Source organism: Dromiciops gliroides, chromosome 2 (genome assembly GCF_019393635.1).
Source record: "Dromiciops gliroides isolate mDroGli1 chromosome 2, mDroGli1.pri, whole genome shotgun sequence".
Taxonomy (NCBI): domain Eukaryota; kingdom Metazoa; phylum Chordata; class Mammalia; order Microbiotheria; family Microbiotheriidae; genus Dromiciops; species Dromiciops gliroides.
In genome coordinates, this window is record NC_057862.1 from 234,916,496 (window position 1) to 234,944,106 (window position 27,611).

General features: G+C 38.2%; 1 protein-coding gene across 1 annotated transcript in view; it reads right to left on the reverse strand.

The window, feature by feature from the left end:
• IFT43 (intraflagellar transport 43) overlaps positions 1 to 27,611 on the reverse strand; it is a 120,974-nt gene that overhangs the window by 21,063 nt on the left and 72,300 nt on the right. Inside the window, exons 4-5 of the mRNA XM_043986802.1 lie at positions 15,867 to 15,899; positions 14,902 to 14,948 (exon numbers count right to left, since the gene is read on the reverse strand). Of these exons, the coding sequence (XP_043842737.1) occupies positions 14,902 to 14,948; positions 15,867 to 15,899 (80 nt within the window). The remainder of the gene's footprint in view (positions 1 to 14,901; positions 14,949 to 15,866; positions 15,900 to 27,611) is intronic.

A 27,611-nucleotide genomic window follows, 5' to 3' on the forward strand; every position in this document is an offset into this window, starting at 1 on the left:
TAGGACAAGTCTAAGAGGTAAATCTAGAAGAGGAAAGCAACCCAATATAACTACATGTAAAGCCTCAGAAGAAAAAAAAAATGGCTTGGCCGAAAGAAAAACTAGAAGAAATGGAGCAAGAGATAAGAAATGGAATTACAAATTAAATTATAGTTCAACTGGAAGAAAGTGAAAAGAGAACAAACAACTTAGAATAGAAGGTGGAAAATCTTAACAAAGCAGTGGACTCCCTGGAAAACTAGGGAAGAAATGGAAAAAAAGGGAGAAGAAATTACTATTTTACATAATGTGAGCATACAAACATTTAGGAAAGGATAAGAGAGTGGCAGCTCAGGACCTCATTCTTATCTCATCCAGGCTAGGGAGGGGTGAATATACACAGAGTTTAGTAGAAAAATACTTTAAACTCAATAGGGAGAGACAAAGAGGAGAGAGGGACAAAAGAGGGAGAGTAGAAGCTAGGAAAAAATAATCACAAGAAAAGTTAAAGTCCCCTTCAAGGGGTCAAACTTTAGCTGAGGACTAAAGAGAGACAGAGAATGTATAAGAAGCACAGATCAGTTATTATGTGTGTGTGTGTATATATATATATATATAACCTATATCAGATTACCTGTTGTCGAAGGGAGGGGGAAGGGAGGGGAGGGAGAAAAATCTGAAATTGTAAAGCTTGTATAAACAAAAGTTGAGAACTATCTTTATATGTAACGGAAAAAAAATAAAATACTTTAATAATTAAAAAAAAAAAAGAAGCACAGATCAGGGCCTGAGCTTGGTTAAAATATGAGGGATGGGAAATACAGAAGAAAAAAAGATCATTTCAATTACAGACTACTGTTATTGATCAGATTTCCTTTCTTTCTCCTCCCTTCTTCTTTGTAAGAGAGGAGGAGGGCTGGGAGGAAAAGAGGAAAAAATATAAGGATAGTATGGAGGGAAATATACAATTTAATAATCATAACCATGAATATGAATGGAATGAACTTACCCATAAAACACAGTAGCGTAACGGAGTGGATTAGAATACAGAATCCAACAAAATTTTGTTCACAAGAAACATACTTGAAGCCAAGATTGACATCGCTTTAAAGTGAAATGGAGCAGATTTTTTAATTCATGAGGCAAATTTTAAAAAGGGGGTGCAAAAATGATTTCATATAAAGTCACAGTAAAACCAGATATTATTAAAAGAAATAAGCAATGAAATATTATGCTGAAATGCATCTGAGATAATAAATTAAACCAATATCTAATATATATGCAACCAAGAGTTTGGCATCTAAATTCATGAAAGGTTAATCAAATTACATAGAAAAAATAGACATCAAAATTATAATAATTAGGGATGTTACTATGTCCTTTTCAGAACTAGACAAATATTTTAAAAATAAATAAGTGGGGGCAGCTAGGTGATGCAGTGGATAAAGAACCAGCCCTGGATTCAGGAGGACCTGAGTTCAAATCCAGCCTCAGACACTTGACACTTACTATCTATGTGACCCTGGGCAAGTCACTTAACCCCCATTGCCCAGCAAAAAATACTACTACTACTAATAATTAATTTGATTTAATTTTTAAAAAATATATAATTTAAGGATACAAATGGAATTTTAGAAAAGTTAAATGAGAGAGATCTCTGGACATTACCATGTAGGAATAGAATGAAATATATATATTTCTCAGCTCTGTATGACAACTTTACAAGACTTGAACATTATTCTAGGACATTAAAAACCTCAAAAACAGAAGCAGGAAAGCTGAAATATTAAATACATCCTTACTGACAACAATGTAAGAAAAAGTATAATCAATGAAGTGTATTTAAAGAACGAATTCAAACTTAAATGGAAACAAAATAATTTAACCCTAAGGAATTGTTGGGTCAAAGAATAAATCATAGAAATAACAAATAATTTTAGAAAATGACAGCAATGAGACATGTCAAAATTTTGGGGATACGAAGTGGTCTTATAGAAAAATGGACATCTCTAGACATTTCCATCAACAAAAGAACAATTCAATAAATTGGGCACACAGCAATAAAGAAGTAAAAATTATAACAAGTATAAAAATCCAACTACATATAAAAAAAATTTTCTGAAAATTAAAGAAAATATAAACTTGGGAAAACACTACTGAATTGACAAATAAAGCTAGAGGCTGTTTAAAAAAACAACAACAGAGGGGCAGCTAGATGGCGCAGTGGATAGAGCACCGGCCCTGGAGTCAGGAGTACCTGAGTTCAAATACCGCCTCAGACACTTAACACTTACTAGCTGTGTGACCCTGGGCAAGTCACTTAACCCCAATTGCCTCACTAAAAAAAAAACAAAAACAAAAACAAAAAAAAACACAACAACAACAGGGGGCAGCTAGGTGGCGCAGTGGATAGAGCACTGGCCTTGGAGTCAGGAGTACCTGAGTTCAAATCCAGCCTCAGACACTTAACACTTACTAGCTGTGTGATCCTGGGCAAGTCACTTAACCCCAATTGCCTCACATAAAAAAAAACAAAAAACAACAGACACATACCACAATAAGCTCCAAATAGATATATGACCTAGATATAAAAAGTCATAATATAAATAAACTAGAAAAGTAGGAAAGGAGATACCTTCCACTCCTATGGTCAGGGAAAGACTTCTTGATCAAACAAAGAATGGCAAGATCACAAGAAATAAAGTGTATTATTTTTAATCACTTAAAATGGAAACATTTTTGTACAAACAAAACCAACAGTTAGAATTAGAAGAGAAAAAGTTAATTATGAAAAGGTCTCTATAGAAAATCTATATGCTAAAGGTCTGATATCATATAGGGAACTAACACAAATGAACACAAGCCATTCTCTAACAGATAAACAATCCAAAGATATGAACAGGGAATTTTCAAAGGTTAAAAAAAGAAAAGCTTTCAACAGTCATGACAAAAAATGCTCCAAATCACTAATAACAAAAATTCGTATTAAAACAACTCTCAGGTTGCATTTTATGCCTATTAGATTGGCAAAGATGACCAAAAAAAAAAAAAAAAAAGGAAAATGACAATCATTGGAGGAGTTTGGGGAGGACAGGCATGCTAATATGCATTAGTGGTTAGTGACTGACCATTGCTTTAAAAATAAATAAATAAATAAACATTTTTATTTAATGTTTTCAGTTCCAAATTCTATTCCTGCTTCCCTCTCCCCCTAAAGTGGTAAACAATCAGATATAGGTTACATATGGACCATTGCTTTTTGAAAGCAATTTGATACTATATGTCAAGTCACTAAAGTGTGCATACTATTTTGTTTTTTAATTTTTCATTACTTATAGGATGACAGGATCATAGCTATGGAGCTAGAAAGAACTTCAAAGGTCATTTAGTCCAACTCTCTCCTTGAGGTAAGGTTAACTGCTTTTCCCAAGTTCAAAAGGTAGTATGAATAAGAGGAAGAATTTGAACCCAGGTCTTCTGTCTCAGAGCTAGTACTCTTTCTATTATACCATGATGCCTCCCATTCTGAATTTGACAAACACACACACACACACACACAAACAGAAAAAGAGGATTGCACATGAAACTGTGTCTCATACACAGCTTGGGTTTGGGTTTTTTGTTGTTTTGTTTAGCACATTAGCTCCAAAACTGTCTCATTTGTCTGTTTGTGCATAACTCTTGACTTAAGAGATCCTGCCATTAGGCTTGGCCAGAGGTGTGCTGGAGTCAGCTCATACCAGCTTGAGAGAACTAATTGTTAAATTTCTAGTGCAAGCATTTACACCTTGGAAATTGGCAAATACTATAAATCAAGGTCTAATTTATTGTCTTGTTGATTGTCTAGACTTAAGAAAGTAATGGAGAAGATGTTAATAATGCAAATTAAATTTAAGTGTCATGGAGTTGTTAAATATTTGTCATTACACCCCTACTTATACCTCAAAAAGATAAAAGAGTAAAAAGACCAATAGATAAACATAAATTTAAAGCAGCGCTTTTTTGGTAGCAAAAAATGGAAACAAAGTAGGTGTTTATATATTGGGATAGCTGAACAAATGAATATTATCATGCCATATAAAATAATAAAAGGGATGGATTTTGAGAAACCTGGAAGATTTATATGAACTGGTACAGAGTGAAGTAAGCAAAACCAGAATAATTTATGCAATGACTACAAGGAAAGTAAAGGGAAATAATGGTGAAGAACTCTGATCAACACAATGACCAATCACAACTCCAGAAGGTATACAGACTAGAGGTTCAGAATGAGACATGCAACTTCAGATATAGACAAATGTGAATTTATGTTGCATTACTATACTTGTTACAAGGAGAAGTCTTTAATTTTGGTGGGGAAGAAAGTTGGAGATGTAGACAGTGATACAAAAAGGAAGAAAAGAAAGAAAAGAACCCCAAAGTAAACTATTTAAAAATATAACCAATAGAGCAGATGGGAGTTCAGAAAGGAATACAGATGAGCTGGAAAATATCATAACTACTATGTTAAATTTTAAATAGACAACAATAAAATCAAGCTGTATATTGGTCAGATTCATAGTTTCTTATGCACTCTTCTTTTGTTCTTTGTAGAAGGAAACATTCATGTTTATTGATGCTTGCTAAGTTTGTAATAATAAAAAGAAAAATCTTGAAAATTAAATTTATGAATAACATAAAGTTGAGAAGTATAGTTAACATACAAGATGGCAGACTTAGGATCCAAAAAGAGCTTGGCAAGCAAGAACAATGAGATAAATCATATAAGATGAAATTTGGTTGGGGAAAATGTATAATTTGACACTTGGGATCAAACAATTAATTGATTTATGCAATACAGAATGGCGGAGGTATAGGTAGATAATAGCTCATGGGGAAAATATGAGGCTTTTAGGGGACTCAATGATAGTCAAAAGTGTGATACAACATTCAGAAACAGTAACATGATTTTTATACATATATATCTTCTTTATGTATGTATGTGTATGCACGGATGTATGTATATGATTTCATACATGTAGGGAACTTGTGACATGGAAGCTCTCTGATTTGATGTAGGCTAGCATTGTGTCAGTAAGTCACAGTCTTTTTTTTTTGGAAGGGTAATTGGGGTTAAGTGACTTGCCCAGGGTCACACAGCTAGTAAGTGTTAAGTGTCTGAGGTCGGATTTGAACTCATATTCTCCTGAATCCAGGGCTGGTGCTCTATCCACTGTGCCACCTAGCTGCCCCAGCAAATCACAGTCTTAAAGAGGGGTCTGGGGCATTAGGAGATAACATGACTTGCCTGTGATCACATGTTTCATATGCATCAGGAGCAGGACTTGAGCCCTTACTGATCCCAAGGCCAACCTTCTAAGCGTTATGCCATACATGGAATTGTACCTTCATAGGGCGTAGAACCACAAGGATTAGAGGTCTACTGTACTGCCTGCGCAGGTTAGATGCCAACTGGAGGACGATGTGCAGTTCTAGGTGTCACATTTTCAAAGCCATGTTCACAGGAGGGTGTTTCCAGAAAACACTGCCCAGGAGGGTGAGGGTAACTTCAAACTACATCATATAAAGATTGAATGATGGATCTGGGAGCTATTTAGCCTGCAGAAAAGAGGAATCATGGGAAATATGACATCTCTCTTTAAGCAGTTGCAGGGCTGTTGTGAAGAAGAGAGAACAGACTTAGGATCACAAGATTTAAGAAATATTAGGGACCTCAGAACTCATCTAGTCTGGACCCTCAATTATAGAGAAGGTCCAAAGAGCATAAGGGAATTGCCCAGTCACAAAGGTGACATAGCAGACCTAGGATTTAAGGAACTAAGATCTCCAATTCCAAAATCAATGTGTATAGTATTTTTTGTTTTGTTTTGTTTTGTACAGTATTTTTTTAACTGGGAAAACTATGAACAATGGCTAAAAATAATAGACAGGTCCAGATTCAAAATAAGGAAAAACCTACTTGTCATTAGAGCAGATCAAAAGTGGAATGGGTTGCCCCAGGAGGTAGTTGAGCCCCACATGACTAGAGGTCTTGGAACAGAGTTGGGAAAACCCCCTGTTGGGAATATTGAAAAGGCATTACTTCTCTTCTACTGATTAGACTATATGACTTCTGGCCTCTCTTCCAACTCTGAGGTTCTATGGTCATTGTACTGCTTTGGTCACTTTTAATTTTCTTTAGAGCTACTATAATGCTAGTTATAGTAACAGTGATGTGATGACCTTCACCAATTCCACCAATAGCCTCACAATGGCATCCACCTGACCTGACCCTGTTGGCCCAAATTCTTATTTCATGAGATTCCTCCAGCATCTTTTCCTCATGCCTTTCTGATGCTGCTGAATTTCTTCTCATCCATTTCTGGGGAAATATACCACTGGGGGCACTGCCACCTTAATTTCCCATGTTCTGAGCACCCCGCATGATCCTTTAGGTCTTGATAATCCATGCAAACTCATCAGCATCCACGTTTCAATTCACATGGCCCCAGTGAGGCTCTTTCCAGTTTTTCTGAAACTGAAGGCCTGTGACCTGCTAAGAAATGTCTCTCTTTTGAATAGAATTCTCATGCTGTGCACCAATTGCCACAGGCACAAGAATACATTATCCACAAGTAATTTCTATAGATTTGATGGAAAAGAAAACACATGTAGAATGAGAGAGTCTAATTGACTGATGATTCTGGTCCACGTCACTGGAGCTTCCGTCTCATCTTCAGCTATTCCTTCTGAGCTGGGTGCCAAATGGGCTGCCCTCTACTCTGGGCCTTTCTTTACCACCAAACCTTAATGTGCCTGTAGACAAGGCTGCAGAGCTTAAGAAACTAGGGCCAATGACTTAAAAACAATTAAATAAATGGACTGAAACACATATACTCCAAATATTCTAAGAAGTGAAAGGCTCTAAAAACAAACTGAAATTCATTGCTGATAAGGACCAAAATTACTTCTTTCTAAAAAAAGGTGGGGGGCACAAGAACAAATGTACAGCTTAATATACAAATATGCAGCTTAATCCCATAGGCAACTAGGTGGTTCAATGAATAGACTACAGGATTTGGAGTCAGGAAGACCTGAATTCAAATTCAACCTCAGATACTTACTAGCTATGTGACCCTGGGTATGTCACCTAACCTTTGACTGCCTCTGTTTCTTCATCTATAAAATGGAGATAATATTTGGGGGTAGCTAGGTGGTGCAGTGGATAAAGAACCGGCCCTGGATTCAGAAGGACCTGACTTCAAATCTGGCCTCAGACACTTGACACTAGCTCTGTGACTCTGAGCAAGTCACTTAACCCTCATTGCCCCGCAAAAGAGAGAGAGAGAGAGAGAGAGAGAATATATTAGCACCTACCTCTCATTGTGAGGATTAAATAAGATAACATTTGTAAAGTGTTTTGCAAATCTTAAAGCATATTGTGGTATTATTATTTTATTAATTTTAATTCAATGAACTAGGACAAAAGATAAATAAGGGGATAATACTAAGACACCACTTAGCAATAATACATAAATTCAAGTCTCCTGAATGTAAATGAATTATACCCCAAGAACTTGGAGATATGATTGCTGACCTACTGTCTGTGATCTGTGGACAATGTGAAGACAAGCAAATGTCTTGCTTTTCAAAAAAGGAGGAGGATTCCACAGATAGGTAAGAATGACGTCGAATCTGAGTGGAATTCTAGAATTACTAAAAATGAACACTCAAAAAGGAAAGCAATTGGGGATAGCCAAGTGGTGCAGTGGATAAAGAACTGGCCCTGGGTTCAGGAGGACCTGAGTTCAAATCCGGCCTCAGACACTTGACACTTACTAGCTGTGTGACCCTGGGCCAGTCACCTAACCCTTGTTGCCCCCCCCCCCCCCGTCCCGAAAAAAAGGAAAGCAATGATTATATGGAGCTAGCCTGGATTCACTGAGAACAAAGTATAACAAATTAACTTTCAATAAAGGTTCTATTGTTAGTGTTCATTTCCTAACTTTTTCTGTTTAATATGGCAGATGGGTATTCTTCAATGACCCTGAACTGTACTAGTCCTTCTATCTCTTCTACTTCCCTTCAAAAAATTACCCTAACGACTATTTTTATTTCTTAAAATGAGCTTGGTAGAGAGGCAGCATGGGGTCATGGGAAGGGCATAGCTTTTGGAGTCACAAAACTTAGGTTAATGCCAAGGCTCTGACACTTATGTGCATAATCATGAACTTAAATTTCTATGTCCCTGGGTTTCCTTATTTGAAAAATAGGTCAAATAAAACTGTTATGAACTACCACATAGTCTTATTGTGAGGAAAGGGTATGGTGAATGGTAAAGTTCTTTGGGTAGATGGGATGATAATAAAGGATGACAGAAGGAAGGTAATGGGGCTCAACTCTCATCTTATTTCTGTTTCCTCTGCCAAGGAAAAGGATCTTTGGACTGTAAAGGAAACAACAAAAATGGTGACTGGGAAGATAAAAAATATAAGAAAGGAAATAGTAAGAGAACAAATAGGTGTTCTTGGTAAGTTCATGTCACCAGACCCAGACAAACCACATCCCAGACCATTATAAGAACAAGTAGATGTGACTGTGGGCCACTGTCAACAATCTATGAGAGGCTGTGGCAAATGGAAGAAGTGCCTTTGGACTGGACAAGGCTAAATGTTCCAATTTTGAGAAAAGGGAAGAGAACGGAGTCTGCATTCTATTGCATCCATTGAGCTTGCCTTCCACAAATAGTTTCATAGTCTTAGGGCTGGAAGAGATCATTTTACAGGTAAAGAAACTGTGGTAAAAATTATTTGTGGTAAAGATTAATATCAGAAGTTTTAGCGGAATCATTTGAGAGATTGCGCATGCTACTGAAGCAGCTTTTGAAGGACCTCCCTTTTGGGGAGGAGAATGCAAGGAACTTCCCTGGACGCTGACTTAAAAGTGAGGGGAGGAATGGAAGTTCTCTCTCTCTGGAGGTGAACTTAGCAGCTACGGAACGGGATTGAACGGAGTGCACATGGTTTGGTGTTCAGTATTTTCAGGGATTCAAAGTCTGGCAGGCAGTTTGGGATTCTGTGAGTTTTATAAAGGAATAGACTAAGTTTAGATCTAAGATTATTCATTTGTATTTCTCCTTCCTTATTTCCCTAATTGGTTTCAGCTCTTGTTGTCTAATTAATTCTCAAGCAATAAATTTTTTTTAAAAACTGATTCCTCACAGATTAAAGCTCAGTGGCTCCTTTTTCTTATTGGTCTGTGATATATATATATATATATATATGAAAGTTAAAGGGGGAGATTAATGCTCCATATATCCAATTTGGCTCTCACAAAACCAAGACTCAAAGAGGACACATGACTTGCCCAAGATTACACAAATATAAATGGAGAAGGTAGGATCTGAACTCAGGTACTCCGACTCTAAATCTAGAACTCTTTCCAATTCCTGGTAAAATTCTAGAAAAATTAAAAGAAAATTTAGTAAATATCAAAGAAAAGAAGTTAAAAAAACCCCAAAAGAGTCAGCATGGCTTCACAGGGAATAGGTCAGGCCAAACTAATATCATTTTGTTTTTTGATAGGTCTATTATATTGTGCTAATAGGCTGATCAGGGAAATTTTGGACTTAAATGAAATGAAATATAGACTTTAAGCAAGCATTTGACACAAATCTCTCATGGTATTCTTGAAAAAAAAAGATGGCAATGTGTAGGCCAGCTGATGGCCTGATTGGATGGAGGTAGAACTGAATGGCCAGAGCCAAAGAGGAGTCATAACAGTTCCATGTCATGAATACAATGTCTGTCCTGTTTGAACATCTTTGTCAATGACGTATATAAAGACAGAGATGGGCTGCCTCTGGAAGAAATGGAAACCCCATCATTAGAAGTCTAAGCAAAGTCTGGGAGGCCATTTGTCAAGTGATATTATGGAAGGGGGTCTTACTCTGGTATAGGTTAAACCAGCAGGCAGGGGTACTAGGGGATACAACATGGGCAAACAGAACCAAATGCCAGGTTATGCAATGCTGTTTGGTTAGAATGCAGAATGCATGGAATAAAGATAGATTGGACCTGTGATTTCATTAAGATTGGATACTTCTGGGGCAGCTAGGTGGAGCAGTGGATAAAGCACCGGCCCTGGATTCAGGAGGACCTGAGTTCAAATCTGGCCTCAGACACTTAACACTTACTGGCTGTGTGACCCTGGGCAAGTCACTTAACCCCAATTGCCTCACAAAAAAAAAAAAGAGTATCATGTAATAAAGAATAGCAAAAGAGAATCATAGAATCACAGAGTTGGAAAGAACTTCAGATGTCATCTAGTATTTTAGTTAATCCTTTACTTGAACAAGAATGAATCCCTTCTACAATATCTCAGACAAGTAGCTTATCCAGGTTTCAGTGGAAGATCTCCAGGTATCTGGCAGTCAGATGACTTGCCCATATGTTGGTTGTTGTTTGTTTGTTGTTTTTTCCATCACATCTTGCTTCCTCTCCATACCTTAAAATGCCAATAACTCTTAAGTTCAAGGGCCTCCTTTTCTCCCTCCACTAAAGCAGCTCACAATCCCTCTGTGACAATGGAAACAAAAATTCATCACCCAACAACTAATCTGGTACTTAGCCTCTTTGAAATTAGTTAGGCTGTGGAAAGACTTACATGAACTGATGTATTGTGAAGTGAGCAGAACCAAGAGAATGTTGTGCACAGTGAAAGCAATATTGTTTGATGAAGAACCGTGAATGACTTAACTATTCTCAGCAATACAATGATCCAAGCCAATCCCAAAGGACTAATGATAAAGCATACTATCCCCCTCCAAAGAAAGAACTGATATTGATAGAACACAGACTGAAATATTCTATTTTTCACTTTCTTTCATTTTTTCTTCTATTCAAGTTTTCTTATACAAAATGACCAATGTGGCAGTGTTTTACATAATTGCACATGTGTAACCTTTATCTGATTGCTTACCACCGCAGAGAGCGGGGAGGGGAGGGAAAGGAAGGAGGGATAGAATTTGGAACTCAAAATTTTAAATAATTTTTTTAAAAAAAGAAATTAGGTTGGTTCTCAAATGATGAACAAATAGTTCATGCTCAATCTTGGTAAGGGTCTACCAGAACTTTGGGTCGAAAGCACAGAAAACCTTGGAAAACCCATTGCCATTTCTCTGGGCCTCAGTTTCTTTATCTGTAAAACAAAGTCAGAGTAGAAAACATCTGAGGTCCTGCCCAACACTAAATCCATTATTTATAATTAATCTCCACAATATAAGCCCTGACAGTAGATAGTAGTGTTTCTCTCTCTCTCTCTCTCTCTCTCTCTCTCTCTCTCTCTCTCTGTCACTTTAGAAGGATCATAGACTTAGAACTCCAAAAGACCCTTGAGATCATCAAGTTTTTACAGGAAGGTAGGGAAACTACAGAGAACGATGTAATTCAAAAACAGGTATGAATGCCCATCCATTCCAACGAATAGGAAAAGCTAAAGAATAAATCCCCCAAAATAAGAGAATCCCAGAAAAAAAAATTTTCATTTCTTGAGAGAGGAAAAGAGGCATATGGATTCCAGTTTTATTTCTACTTTAAGTATTCTTCTTTCATTTTTTATTTCTCCAAATGAAAGCTGACTAGGCTCCAAAGTGGTTCCTTGTGGGAAAAGGGCACTGGAAATGGTCAGAGACTAGAGAAGGCAGGAGAAAGGAGAGTCTAGAGACAGCAAAGCGGAAATGAGGGGAAAACTGAGCCTGGGAGAGTGGGAAAGATAGACTCCTACAGATAGCATTTTTCTCATTCCACTGACAGCCCAGCATCTCAGATCTCATCCAGCTTCATTGCTTGGCCATGTTCGGCCACTTTTACCCATTTTCCCTGTTGACACAGACAGAAAATTGAGCAATTACCCTTAAACTCCACTCTTTCAGATCACTCAGATTGCTACACTTACTGAATTAAGCCCCTAGTCGCCCCAGGCTAGAAGTAGCTCAACAGGGCCTGTCCTTTAGGAATTGAACATTTTTGGTGGGGTTGGTCATGAGGCTTTATTATTCCTAAGGTTGTCAACGTATTTAATCCTGTCAAAACATATAACCCAGGATGCAAAGAGGGAGGGTTCTCTTCCTGAGTCCAACACAGGGAGGTGGTTTGGTGCCACACAGAGGTTGCCACTGTGAGCCATCAGAAGGGTGGCCCTTATTTATCATGTAGCACCCCTGTTTCAGAGCTGTGCAGAACTATGCCACATTAGCAGTGACATTGTTAAGCCTGAGAAGGATGGGGTTTTTTAGCCTGTTTTCAAAGGCTTTCAACTTAATATAAGATTTGGGGGGGCTGACAGTTCTCTTAGAATCTGCAGTAAGCTCACAGGTAAATTATGTCAAATTCAGCTCCAATCCCAATTGCATATTTTGATATTTTTTTCAATTGAAACTTTTTGCTTCTTTTTCTTTTGCAAATTGAGAATGTTTTTTCCTGTTTACATGCCTACTAAACTCTCTTCTTTAACATGACAAACACTACACAAGCTTAATTTGCTGTAAGCACAGGTCTCATAGTCCCATAGAGGTGGAAGAGACCCTCAAAAGCATTTAGCAAATTTCTTATGTTTCCTTTAACAGATGAGGAAACTGAGGCACTGAGGCCTTAAGTGTCTGGATCAAGGCTAAGAGCCAGTTAGTAGCAGGGCCTGGACTTATATTAAGTCTCTCTCCCTTCAGTTTCTTCATCTGTAAATGGGGATAATAACACTCATAATTTTTCCTAGGATCAAATAAAGATAGCATGTTTTTAAAAAGCAACTTTGTAAACCTTAAAGCACTGTATAACTATCTGTAATTATTATAGTTAATTGTCTGGAGGCAGTCAGGTAGCAAATAAAGTGTTGGACTTGGAATCAGGAAGACCTGAGTTCAAGTTCAGCTCAGTTTGCTCATCTATAAAATGGAGAAAATAACAGCACCTATCTCCCAGGGTTGTTGTGAGGATGAAATGAGACACTAACTGTAAAGTGCTTTACAAACCTTTAAGTGCTATAGAAATGCCAGATATTATCATAACATTATAACTGCTGCCCTCTGTGAGAGATTCTAGTCTCAATTATGCCACTGCCATAGAATCTCAACTCTGAGTAAATTGCTTCAAATCTCCAGTCCTCGATTCCTAATGTGTAACCCAAAGGGTTTGACTGATCCTTTCTTTGTTCCTAAGGGTCTAAGACTCTAGGAAATGATGTTATCAGGGTGGGGGCAGCTCTTAAATTCCAAATATGTATAAGCTTTCACATTCAGGAGTTTGGGGTTAGAAACTGTGTGAGTTAGTCTGTGGAATTCTCCCTTTCATCAGAAGATTTGGGAAGGAAGCGAGATTCTGGGAGTCTTCTGAAGATGGTGCGGTCAAGGCCTAAGAAGAAAAAGCATAACAGCCCTTGGAGTGAAGAAGAAAGGTGCTACAAATCTAAGGAAGAAGGCATAATCAGCGAACTTGGTTTTCATGGATTTAATTCTTCCTCCATGTTGTGTTTCATTAGAAAGTTCCTTCCAAAAGGCCACAGAGCAATTTTTCCTGAATTTAATGGGTTTTTTTTACTTCCTTTTCTTGAGCCCCCAAAAACTACACATAAGCTTTTATACAGTGTTGGCTAGAGTCATCAGCCTGTTTCCAAAGGTATCAGTGGATCAGATGGCTCCTACAACACACAGCCATTTGCAAGATTTTCTTTTTTTTTTCCTTTTTCTTTATTTTTTTAGCGAGGCAATTGTGGTTAAGTGACTTGCCCAGGGTCACACAGCTAGTAAGTATTAAGTGTCTGAGGCCCGATCTGAACTCAGGTACTCCTGACTGCAGGGCCGGTGCTCTATCCACTGCGCCACCTAGCTGCCCCCATTTGCAAGATTTTCAATGCCAGTGATCTGTCCTTTGGAGCGGTTCCCCTCCCCTGGCTAAACTCTTAGGGCTCCTGGATCGCTGTAACTCCTACAGTTTAAGACAGGGAGGAATTGTTAGCCATTACATTTTCTATGCCTATTGTCCTGCTAGTTTCTTAACAGCTTTATTAATGTCCTGGCTCAGACCCTGCCTTGTCAAGTCCTTCAGCTGTTTCTCTTGGTTGGTCCTGCTGCTGTCTGGTGACTGAAACAGAAGATGGGACTACAGCGGAGAGGATGGGCAGATCAAAAGCCTGGCTGGGGCCCAGCAGGAATGCACAGCTGCCAGGTCAGTGCTGGCAGAAGACAATTTCACACACATGTTAGGGAAACCAGATTTTGGAAAGTGAATTACAGGGCACCTTATTTAATAGTGTCATAAGGGATTATTAGGAGGGTGGAGAGACTTGGCAACTGAAAGGGTTTGGGGTGAAGTCATATAGCAAGATCTGGCAACCAGGAGTAGGCTTGTCCTTAAGGGATGCCAGAAGAGCTGTAGTTCAAATCAAGTGGAAAACTGGGAACCACAGGAAGAATGATTAAGACTTATGGCTAGGGTTTTCCATAGTCCCAGGGCATGCACTGAACTCCTGACCTTTTGGCTTTTTGATCTCACCTGGGACTTACCTTCTTTCCTTCTGAGTCTGGTTCTTGAATCTAAATTGAGGCCCTAAAACTATTGGTGTCTTCCCTTTCATTCTGTGCCTTGATTTCCAGTGATCCTTGTGTACACAAAAGTGACCGCCTCTGGATTTTTGAAGAATCTGTATACTCTTTCTTATTGTATGACATAATCTTGATAGATAGACAGACAGATGGATAGATGATGGATGGATAGACAGATGCTCTCTCTCTATGCACATACATATATTCATGTGTGTACGTGTGTACAGAGATCATGTCTCTATTTCATACCTCGGCTGCACCTTGGCTACAATCTGGTTTCTTTCTTGTCTTTCTGCTATCATCCAAGGAACAGCTGTAGTTGCCCATTTGCCCAAAGGATGACTCACCCCCTCCATCATCAGATCCTTCCATGCTCCGTTGTCTGAGGCGCTGGCTGCTCCCCACCACAAAAAAAAAAAAAAAATCAGGAAAAAATTTCAAATACAGGAATGGAAAACAAAATTCCCTACTTTCCCTACTTTTTCTTGTTCCAATGCCAAATGAGCCAAGAGTTTTCCATCTTCTGTCATCTTTAATTTGATTTAATTCAACAACGCTTTATTAAGTACCTACCAGGGGTAAGGCATTGTACTGGGTGCTAGGGATACAAAAATGAACCCATCTCTGCCTTCATTCTACATTCTGCCTTGAATGTGAAGGTCGTAGGGCCAGACAACTCATTTTTTTTACCCTCCACATTTAACTAGGAACGCTTTACTTTCAATAAAGACCATGGGAGAAGATTTGAGATGACAAACCATGAAATCAGAATAGAACAGAAACGCTCCTTTAAGATGGCAAAGGTAGAGTGCAGGTTCCTTATGCCTGTCAGTTTTAGTGAGGCAGAATGTACAGGTTTCATCTTTTTTTTTTTTCTTTTTTCTTGCGGGGCAATGAGGGTTAGGTGACTTGCCCAGGGTCACACAGCTAGTAAGTGTCAAGTGTCTGAGGCCAGATTTGAACTCAGGTCCCCCTGAATCCAGGGCCGGTGCTTTATCCACTGCACCACCTAGCTGCCCCCACATTTCATCTTTGTGCCAGGACTCACACTTCTAAGGCACAACCCAGTTGATCAATGCCAGGCTCTACACTCTTAGTTCCAGAGAGCAGCATGAGCCATGATCCAAGACCGAGATTTATCCTCCCAGCCCCAGACTATAGCCAAATTAGCATTCACAGTTTCCTAGTATTATAAATTGCATGCTTGAGCCTCTAGTGTTCACTCAATATGGGTGTGTCCAATTTAAGAATATGTACTGTTGACAAAGGCACTAAGATATCACTAAATTCTGTAAAAATGTGGAAAACTTACTCTTCTACTTCTTCAGCAACCTTCCTTCCTGACCTGTAAAGATAAGAAAAGAAAGGCTTATTAAAACCTAATGTCATGGGGGACAAGGATGTGTGTATGTGTGGTGGGAAGGTGTGTCAGGGAGGCCTAGTCAAAAGAGGCCCAAGAAACACACTGGTCAGTTAACTATGACCTCATTCATGATCTACAAAGTCATTTTGGATGTAACTAAACTCATCTTTCCCTCTAAAACCTGCCCATTCTTCTGATGTCCATACTTCTATTAATGAGAGCACCATTGATCAATAAGCGTTTATTAAGTACCTACTATACTAGGCACAAATGCTAGACATGATCTACCCAATAACCCTGAGAATCATCTTTGACTTTTCCCTCCATATTATCCTCTCACACTCAACTAGTTGCAAAGAACTGTTGATTCTATCTATACAAAGTCTAGTAAATCTGTTTCACCATCATCCCCATCCTATTGTTGCCTCCATCCCTAGTTATGTTTTTATCATTTTTTTCTTGGACTGAAGGACAACAGCCTCATAACCAGTCTCTCTTCTGTAGTCTTTGCCCCTTCCATTTTATTTTAAACCAAAGTATCAGGATAATCTTCCTAATGCATAATTCTGATCATGCTATCTATACCCTGCCCCTGCTACCACAAGCCTTTATAACCACTAACAGAATGAAGAATCCCGTTTGCTGACAAGAAAAAAAATCCAGACTCCAACACCCTTCAAGGACCTTCATAATCTATTTCCATTTTCCTCTCTTAGAATACAGTCTTTCTTAACAAGAGAAGTATTTTCATATCAGTTACCTAGAACTGACATTGTTCATTGTATTACTGCATTTATCTAAATTCAGTTGTCTTTAGTGGTTTCCATTTACATAACTGCAACCAATGTATATATTGCTCTCTGAATTTACTTTCTTTGCTCTCACTTCATATAAATCACCCATTATTTCTCTGAATTCTTCATATACATTTTTTTCTTGCAGTGCAGGTATATTACATTGTACTCATATACCACAATTTGTTTAACCATACCACGAATTGAAAGGCATATACTTGATTTCTAGCGTTTGACTGCTACAATTAGTGCACATTTTCTCTTTGAGAATATATGATAGAAAGCACATTTTGAAAATTTTAGCATTTTTTTCTTCTCTTCTGTATATTTTCATTCCCAATCAATTGTGCTTTCTTTTGTTTCTTTGGTGAGATTAGCATTTCAGTTTCCAGTTTTTCTATTCTGTCCATTATTTTGCTATGCAGACCATAAATTCTGCTCTCCAGAATTGCAATTCTCTTTTACACTACAGAAACAGTGTACTGTAGTTCCATGCGCTTCTCAACTTCCACAGAGTCATCAAGTGTTGGGTTGTTTTACTTTGTTTTGCAGTGTTTATTCATTTTTATTGCCTGAACTGGAGGCCATATTTCCTTCTACTGTTAATACTTTCCATATTGATTTTTCTGTTTATATTATAGGTCTTTCAGTTTCCTGAGATCTTTAAGAATTTCAGTCTCCCCACCTACTCCCCATCATTTTCCCCTATTGCTCACTTGCTAACTCCCTTCCCTCTCTGATGATGATTTCTCTGGAGGATGGGTCTTCAAGCATCTTAGCTTCCTCCTATCATGCTTCACTAGCCCCAAGTGACTTCTGGGGGAACAGAAGTATCCCTGTCAGGTGCTGGGCTTTTTCTCTCTGGTTGAGTGGAATGTCAAACCGCTCCCCCCCCCTACACACACACACACACACACACACACACACACACACACACACACACACACACACACTGTCCTGTTCTGGTGTCCCAGCAGTAGTAGTTCAGAATCATTGCATTGCTGCTACTGGGTTGGCTTCTATAGTCTGGATCTCTGAGGCTCTAGGAGGGGTGGGGAGAGTCAGGGTGTAGGGTTGAACTCTGTTTCAAGCCCAAACACATGTCCTGCCCCCTTCCCTCTGTTCCTCTGCTCACCTACAGACATCTCTTGCTGCACAGAATATTGTCGTAGAATTGACTTTCATGGCCCCAGGAAAATTCCACAGCCTGAAGCCCAGATCTACATGGCACTAGAAGGAGGGAAAGGGGGTTACAGAGGTGTGGGACTGGTTTTGTTGCAAGTCTAATGGCGGGGTATTGGGTCACCTAGTGCAGTCTCACTGCTGAAATGAGATGGGGGGACCTAGGAGAAGAGAAACTGTGTGAGTTCATTTTTTTAAAACCTACCTTTGGGTTCCTAGTTTCCTAGGCCATGGAGACACCTGAAGTTATTTTATCTTTGGCACATAATTTCTTTTAGAGAGATCTGAGAAATCATAGGGATCAGAGAAAATGGCTAATCTTCTATCTTGTTGGTCAATAAAAGTTTGTACTTTTTTAGAAGTTGCTTATATCTTTTGACAACTTATCTACTGTATAAAGTCTCTTATCCTCATAAATTTGTGTCAATTCCCTGTAGATTTTTGCAAATTAGATATTTATAATGGTGAATGTGGTTTTATTTTTCCCCAATTTGTACCTTTTCTTCAAACAAATCTAGTCTAGTACAGTGATTTTGTTCATTTAAATGGCTTTTAATTTTATGTAATCCAAATTATTTCTTTTGTCTTAAATAATATCCTCTATCCCTTATTTGGTTAAAAAGTTTTCCCCTTAACCATATTTGTCCTTTTTTTCTAATTTTTAAAAAATGTGACTTATTATATTTCAACTCAGTGTCCATTCAGAATATATTGCAGTATATGACATGAGGGGTAGTGTGGTGTAGTATTTTGGGAGGCAGTCTCAGACTCAGGAAAATCAGGGTTCAAGTCCTCAGACATATATGTGTTATATAATTCTGGGCAAGTGACTGAACCTCTCAGTCTCCTAGGCAATTATTCAAAACTTCAAGCTGCAGAACATGTGCCAACTCATAATAGTAGAAAGGGAATTCTCGGAATTCCCTATACCAACCAATGAAATCAGAGGTATGGACAAAAGCAAATGTGTAAGATATTGATGTGAAACTTTTTTCTGCCAAATTGCTCTCTAGTATAGAATAAGGACTTCCCCAGTAATCTATGTTCTTAAGTTTAGCAAATGCTGAGTCACTGGAATGCTATAGTTATATATATTATATTCCATTATCTACTTTTAACCAGTACCAAATGACAATTATTGCTTTATAATATAATTTTATCTCCAATAATCTGATGAGATCATTTTCATTTCCTTTTTTCTTCCTTTTTTCCCTTAAAATTCATAACTTTATATTTCTTAATATGCATTTTTATATTTTTCTCTATTTCTTTAAAGTTTCTCCCTTGCTAGTATGATTGACATAGTATTAAATATGTAGGTTAATTTATGTAAGAATATAATTTCTATTATATTGGTATGGTCTAGTAATGAATATTGAATAACTCCAATTATCCCTAACCTTTTTTTCTTGATTTCTATAAAGACTGTTTTATAGTTGTATTTATATAAGATCTCTCAGTTCTTTGGTAGGTTAACTTCCACACAGTTTATATACTTTGCAGTTCTTTTCTTTTTTTTTTTTTTTAATTTTTTTGCAGGGCAATGAGGGTTAAGTGACTTGCTCAGGGTCACACAGCTAGCAAGTATCTGAAGCCGGATTTGAACTCGGGTCCTCCTGAATCCAGGGCCAGTGTTTTATCCATTGTGCCACCTAGCTGCCCCCTTTGCAGTTATTTTAAATGGAATTTTTCTATCTTCTCTCCTATCAAAAAAATGCTGACTATTTTCTGGATATTTTATATACTGCTACTTGGATGAAGCAATTGTTTTGATTAGTTTATTTTGTTGGATAAGGAGTTTTCTAAATAAACTATCATGTCATCGGCAAACATGAACAATTTTGCCTCCTCTTTGTCAATGTTTGTTCCCTTAATTTCTTTCTCTTGTCTTGTGGCCATAGCTAGCAATTATAGCAATATGTCAAATAAGAGTGGAGAAATGAAGCATCATTGCTTCATCCCCGAACTTTAAAAGAAAGCTCTAAGTGTTTCTCTTATCATAAATAATGCTAGCTGGGGCAGCTAGGTGGCACAGTGGATAAAAGCACTAGCCCTGGATTCAGAAGGATATGAGTTCAAATCTGGCCTCAGACACTTAACACTTACTAGCTGTGTGACCCTGGGCAAGTCACTTAACCCCAATTGCCTCACTAAGAAAAACAAAACAAAACAAAACACCCCACAAAAACATAAATAATGCTAACTCTAGATTTGAGATGAATGCTGATAATACATCTGTTTTAAGTGTTTTTTTAAAACTGAAAATGCCTTTTCTGTATTGATATAATCATGAAGTTTTTGTTTTCATTGTTTATATGATTAATTGTGCTAACAATTTTTACTAATGTTGAACCATCCTTGTATCCCTGGTACATTTTGAACTGGGTCATAATGAATACAACCAAATCCCAATTAGTGCGAACAATGAATACTTTTAAGTAGTGGTATTTTTCAAATTCACACTACATATTTCCATTGGACCAAAACCAATTACCATATTCTACTAATACATGTGACCACTTCAGGAGAATTATTTGTCAAACTAATCAGGACCTAGCTGTAATTTTTTTTTTTTTAAGATTGCTACAGTGGCCATTGCTATTAAAGGTACCACCATTCTTCCAGCCACCTAGGTTCAGAACCTCAGATTCATCCTTAACTCTTCACTCTTCTTCCCCCTATATATCTGACCAGTTGTTGAATCTAGTCAATTCTACCCCCACTACATCTCCAATATACTTATATACAATATATCAAAGAGCCACCACTTTTAGTTGGGCCTTCATCAATCTCTCACTGGACTTTTGCAATAGCCTCCTCATTGATTTCTCTAAGTCTCTCCCTACTCCAATCTGTCCTTCACCCAGCTACAAAAGTGATTTTTCCTAAAGGGTAGATCTGACCATATCACTATTCTAACTCAATGTATTCCACTGGGTCCCTATTATGTCTAGGGTCAAATACAAACTCCTCTTTTGGACATTCAAAGGACTTTACAACCTTGCCTCGACCTACCTTTCCAGGCTTATTTACATTTCTTCCCTTCATATGTACCAAAGTCTAGTCGAACTGTCCTTCTCACTGTTCTGTACACATGGTACTCCACCTTCCACCTTTGTGCCTTTATCTGGCGGATCCCATACTTGCGATACACTCTCTTCAACTTTGCTGAGAAAAATATCTAGTTTGCTTCAAGGTACAGCTCATACACTAACCACATGAAGCTCTTCTGGAAAGATCAAGCATTTATTAAGTGCTTACCCTATGTCTGGCATTGTACTAAGCAGTGGGGACAGAACTACAGGGAAACAAGACAGTCACATCCCTCGAGAAGTTTACATTCTTTTTTTTTTTCTTTTTATGGGGCAATGAGGGTTAAGTGACTTGCCCAGGGTCACACAGCTAGTAAGTGTCAAGTGTCTGAGGTCAGATTTGAACTCAGGTCCTCCTGAATCCAGGGCCAGTGCTTTATCCACTGCGCCACCTAGCTGCCCCAAGAAGCTTACATTCTAATGGAGAAAAACAATACAGAAAGAGGTGCTCACAATAAGGGATAGGGAAAGAGAGGGAGATTGTATAGCATGATGAAGAGATGTCCAGGAAATGCCAAAGAGTCCTGGTCCCTGGAAGGTTATGGTGAAGAGCAGGGAGACACAGGGATGAAGTCCAAGGCTCCAATGGGAGATGGATGAGGATGATGACTGGAGAGCAAGCAGTATGGAGAGGAAATGGCAGGGAATTATCTCTCCATTCGCTAACACCTTCCTCCCAAAATTTCTTGTCTCTTTTTTGTATATTTTATGAATATGCACAAAGGAGATTTAGCAGTATCAGACCTTAAAGTATACTATAAGGCAAGAGCTTTGCTGAAGTGTAAAATGGATATTATTATTATTATTATTATTTTGCGGGACAATGAAGGTTAAGTGACTTTCCCAGGGTCACACAGCTAGTAAGTGTCAAGTGTCTGATGCCGGATTTGAACTCAGGTCCTCCTGAACCGAGGGCCGGTGCTTTATCCACTTCACCACCTAGCTGCTCCTAAAATGGGTGATTTTGACCATTTAAAATTAAAAGTTTATTGTATAAATAAAACCAATGTAGCCAAGAATAGAAGGAATGCAGAAAATTGGAGGAAAAAACCTTTCATGGACAATCTCTTAGATAGGATGTGATTGTGTTGGAATACTGCTGTGATGTAGGAAACAATGAGTTACTTGATTTAAAAACACATGGAAAGACTTGGACCTATGAAGGAAGATGCTATTCACCTCCAGAGAAAGAGATGACGGGGTAGCTAGGTGGCACAGTGGATAGAGCACTGGCCCTGGAGTCAGGAGTACCTGAGCTCAAATCCGGCCTCAGACACTTAACATTTACTAGCTGTGTGACCCTGGGCAAGTCGCTTAACCCCAATTGCCTCACTAAAAAAAAAAAGAAAAAAAAAGAAAGAGATGACAAGTGGAAATATGCACAGTATGGTCTTCCATACATGCATATATGTATGTGTATGAGTATTATATAGATATCTATATATATGTATATAAATATGCATTTAATTGAAGTCTTCTTTAGGGCAGGGGGGTGGGAAGTGTAGTGGGGAGGGAAAAATAAAGTAAAAAATGCACAGCAGAGAACAAAAGAAAACCTACAAAGAAGTAAAGAAAAGCTGGGTAGCTTTGAAAACAATGTGTAGTATTATTATATAGGTTTTCTTGAAATGGAAATTTATTGTTTTATATTGCATCCTCTCATGTTCTGCTGTATACATGAAAATGTTCTTTTTTTTTCTTTTCTCATTTTCTATTTAAGTTTAAAAATGAATTAAAAATTTAACAATCAGGAAAATAAAAGATATGCACATCTTGTTGCCTGGAGCTAGACTTTAAGTTTCTCCAGGACAGGAACTGTTTCACTTTGGGTTCTGTATCCCCAGAACTTTGCACAGTGCCTGGTGCTTAATAAATGAGTAGGAACTTGTTTAAAAATTTTGAATCAATATTCATTAGTCATATTTGTCTTTATTTATCTGCTTTTTGGTCTGCTTTATCCTCCTTGGTTTGGTTAGTAGGTCAATATTTATCTCAAGAAAGGAGTTTGGCAGAATGTCTTCTTGCACTGTTATTATTTTTTTTTTTTTTAGTGAGGGAATTGGGGTTAAGTGACTTGCCCAGAGTCACACAGCTAGTAAATGTTAAGTGTCTGAGGCCGGATTTGAACTCAGGTACTCCTGAATCCAGGGCCGGTGCTCTATCCACTGCGCCACCTAGCTGCCCCCCTTGCACTGTTATTGAGAATAATTTATGTAGCCTGAGCATTAAATATTCTTTAACCTGGATTTGGAGTCAGAAGACCTGAGTTGAATATAAATTCCCCATTTACAGCCTGTGTGATCTTGGGCAAATCACTTAATCTCTCTGGGTTTTAGTTTCCTCATCTGTAAAATTAGAGGGGCTTACTAGGTGATATCTTTGGTTCCTTTCAGCCTTAAGTTCTAATAGTCTATGACTCTAAGAATTCAGTTGTAGATATATCTAGACTAGAATTTTTTTTTCCCCTTGATAGTTCAATTACGGCTTGTTTGATTTCTCTTTCTGAAACGGTTTCTTTGCTAATTTGGGAATTTTACATTTTTAAGCTATTTATCTATATTCTTTTAATTTTTTATCTTTACTGGCACATTATTTGGAATAAGAATTCCGATAATTTTCTTTTTTCTCTAATAATTGTGAATTCATCATGTTCATTTTTAAATCTTAATTTATTTTCCTCTTTTGAAAAATCAAATTATTCAATAGCTTATCAATTTTGTTAGTTTCTATTACTCCTTTAGTCTTTTTTTTTTAAAAATCAGTGTAACAATCTTTTTGCTTTGATTTCTCCTTTGATTTTCAAAATTCCTCCTCTTGTTCTTACCTTGATGCTACTGATTACAACTCTCAACACCTCCTTCTCTAACTGTATTGTTCCCTCCCAAAGTTCTAGATCCCTAAAGTTTATTTTGTTTATACCAGTTTGATCCCAGCCTCCTCCCATAAACCTCTCTCCTTATTCTTTAGTCTGAATGACATTACAATAAATATTAATTCTGTTCTTCCCACTACCTGCTTTTTCCCCCTTAACATCTACTACTCCCTTCTCCCCCTTCAAGGGCCTTCCACATAGATGTTCTCTCTTTATTGTCTTGATAATTCTCACATGGTGTGAGACTCACTCCTCCTTACTCAGCTTAGATGAGAATGGGATTCTGAATCTTTCCCCCACTTCAATCCCCTATTTACCATCTTTTTGTTGGAAAGACCTTTATCCGTGGAGCCCCAATCCTAGAAGTATTCATTCATTCATGAAAGAAGCAGCGTGTTGTGATCTCAGTCCAACATCAAAGGATCCGGGACATGTCTAGGCCCTGCTAGTCACAATCTGCTTTCTCTGGAATCATCAGATCATCCCCATCCCCCTCAGTTCCCCAACTCACAAAATTGCATACACTGGGTCATAAGCTCATAGATTTATAGCCAAAAGGGACCCCCAAATATCCATTAAGTCCATTGGCTCCCCTTAATTTGTTAAATTAAATGACTTGTTCAAAATCCCAATAGTAGTAAGTGGAAGAGCAAGAATGTACTCTACCCAGGCAGCTAGAAGACATACTAGATAGTACCTAGGGTCTGCAATCAGAAGACCTTATTGGACACTTACTAGCTGTGAGACCCTGGGCAAGTCACTTAAACCTGTTTTCCTCAGTTTCCTTCTCTGTAAAATGAACTGGAGGAGATGGCAAACCACTCCAGAATCTTTCCCAAGAAAACCTCAAATGGGGTCACAGAGAATTGGATGCAACTGAAATGACTAACCTCGAGTTCCAAGTCTAGGAATCTAATAACTATTTCCAGTTGACTCTATTCCTCTTTTCCTTCCTCACTATTCCATGACTCCTGTTTCAACTCCCTGTCCCAACTCCCCAGTCTCCCTCTTTGAATGACATTTGTCTGTGACCATCCATTCAATTCTTCTCTTCTATCCTCCCTCCATGCTGTTACTTTTGTTTGGCTCTTTTTTGTGCTGCTATAAGGATTCTTTTTGTTTTTTCAGTGGTTCAAAGACAAAGTGAGAGTTCTTTTAAAAAAAAATTTTTTTGTCCTTTTCTCCCCTCCTTCTCTCTCCCCCTCCCTTCCTTTCTCTTTCCTCTCTTCTTTTTCCCTTCCTCTCTCTCTGTCCCCTTCTCTTTCTCTCCCTCCCTCTCTCTTTCTCTCTTCTTCCCCTTCCCCTCTCTTCCTCTTTCTCTATCCTATCTCACCCAGGTCGGAAGTCTGTTTTTCTGACCTGGGTCAGTCTGCCAGTCTAGTGACTCTCTGCTCCAAGGGGCTCATTATATTGGTGCTGGACTTAGCATGGTCATTTGATCAGCTTCAGTATTAACATAGCTAAAACTCCCAATCCTTCAGTCTCAGCCTCCCCAGCAGTAGGGACTACAGGTGTGCACCACCATATGCAGTTTTATATTTCTTAAGGTTTTTTGTTTTTGTTTTGTTTTGCATATCAGATTCCCTGCTCACCTCAGACTTCTAAGTCCTCCCTTTTGCACACACACACACAAAATGCACCCTTTTTCTTTTCTTTTCTTTTCTTTTTTTTTTTTTTTTGGTGAGGCAATTGGGGTTAAATGACTTGCCCAGGGTCACACAGCTAGTAAGTGTCAAGCATCTAAGGCCGGATTTGAACTCAGGTACTCCTGAATCCAGGGCTGGTGCTCTATCCACTGCGCCACCTAGCTTTCCCAAAATGAACCCTTTTTCAAGCACAAATCCCACCTTTGTCCATGAAGCTTTCTGGGATGCCCTGAACTGGAAAAGATTTCTCCCTCCTCTGATCTCATAGCACCTTGATATTTCATTAAAATACTTATCATGTTCTAATTTGTATATTTATCTATGCAATCTTATCTCTGGTACCTACTAGACTACAAATTCCTTGAAGGTAGGGACCATGTCTTTTTTCTTATTACATCTCTCCCACAACTTGGAATGGTGCAACCAAAAATGCCTGCTGAATGAAAAATCATTTTACAGAGGAGAAAACTGAGGCACAGTGAAGCTAAATAAATTTTTCCAGGTGAGAGCTAGTTAGTAATAAATTTAATATTAGAGAACAGGTCTCCCACATTTCACATTAGGTACTAAAACATGCATGTGATGATGTGACATGTCCAAATATTATCCAAATGTCTTTTTTTATATAAAAAAGCAGATTTTCATATGCTCCTAAGGTTTTGTGACAGCTTTTTGTACTTGCTAGAGCTATAATCAGTTCTCAACTCTCTACAGTTATTTATGGAGGATCTAGAATAATATGGAGAATTTAAATCTATGCTTAGTTGTCCAAACTTTATTTTAGATATCAATTTTAACTTTCTCCTCTAACAAACTAAAACTGTTCCACAATGTGGCAGCAGAATTGACAGGTGAACATTTTACACACCTCCTTAAACTGCCCTCTCTCTAGTGGGCAGGGACCAAAGGCTAGCAAACTGGAGACAGGGAGAAAGCAAAGCAAGAGGCCTGGATGACCCACTAACACAAAAATCAGAGAATTCACCTTTCTTGATGGTACACGATACAAATAGATGAGTGGGTTGAAGCTTTAAGGGACTGGTAAATAGTAGCTCTCTTGTTCTCGACCCCAGCAAGCCCAGAAGTAATTCAGTTCAGATTAGGGATGCTTGTTCAATATTCAAAATGTAAAACATGAAGGTTGCTGAACCAGCACTTTGAAAAGTTAATTAAATGCCAGATTTCTTTTTAAGAGATACTCCATCACTTGCTGATTGCTTTGACCATTTTACAGAATGAAGTTTTAACTCTGTACAATGAAAGTAAATATTCTCCCCCACCTTCTGCTCCCTGGAGACAGAGTAACATGATTGGGAATATATTGTCTTTTTTCCCCTCCCTATTCCGGCATGTTATATCCCCAACTTGCTCAGAAAGAGGGAAGTAAATGTAGTCACTGTCATATATCAGTGTTTCTCTTTTCCGGATAATGTTGAATCTGCTATAGTATAGGATTATTTCCTACACCTATGTGGTTCTATAAAGGAGGACAGACCTTATCCTCTGGGTATCATGGCACCATCAATCTCAGACTATGCATAATGTTATCAAGTCAATATCATATTAAGGATTATGATGATAATCACAACTGGCCTTTACTTGGCGTCGTAAATCTTGTTAAGCACTTTACCTGCATTCTATCACTTTAGCCTCATAACAACACTAGGAGGGAAATATAGGTTTAACCCCCCTTTTATATATAAAGAAACTGAGGCTCACACAGTCAGTGTCATACGTGAGACATGAATTCAGATCTTCCTCAATCCAAGGGCAGCATTCTGTACAACACTTCTCTCCTAAGGATGATGACCATTCAGATAAGGTAGGAGGGAAAATAAGAAATAGCAGAGAGATGGTAATCATTAAATGAAGAAGTACAATTTTCTTCATATTCTAGTCTTTATTTTAAGAAAAGATTAACGGGGTGGGGGGGGGGTGGCGCAGCTAGGTGGTACAGTGGATAAAGCACTGGCCCTGGATTCAAGAGGACCTGAGTTCAAATCCGACCTCAGACACTTGACACTTGCTAGCTGTCAAATTAAAACAAAACAAAACAAAGACAGCCCCTGCCTTCAAGGAGCTTACATTCAAATAGAGAAAACTGCATA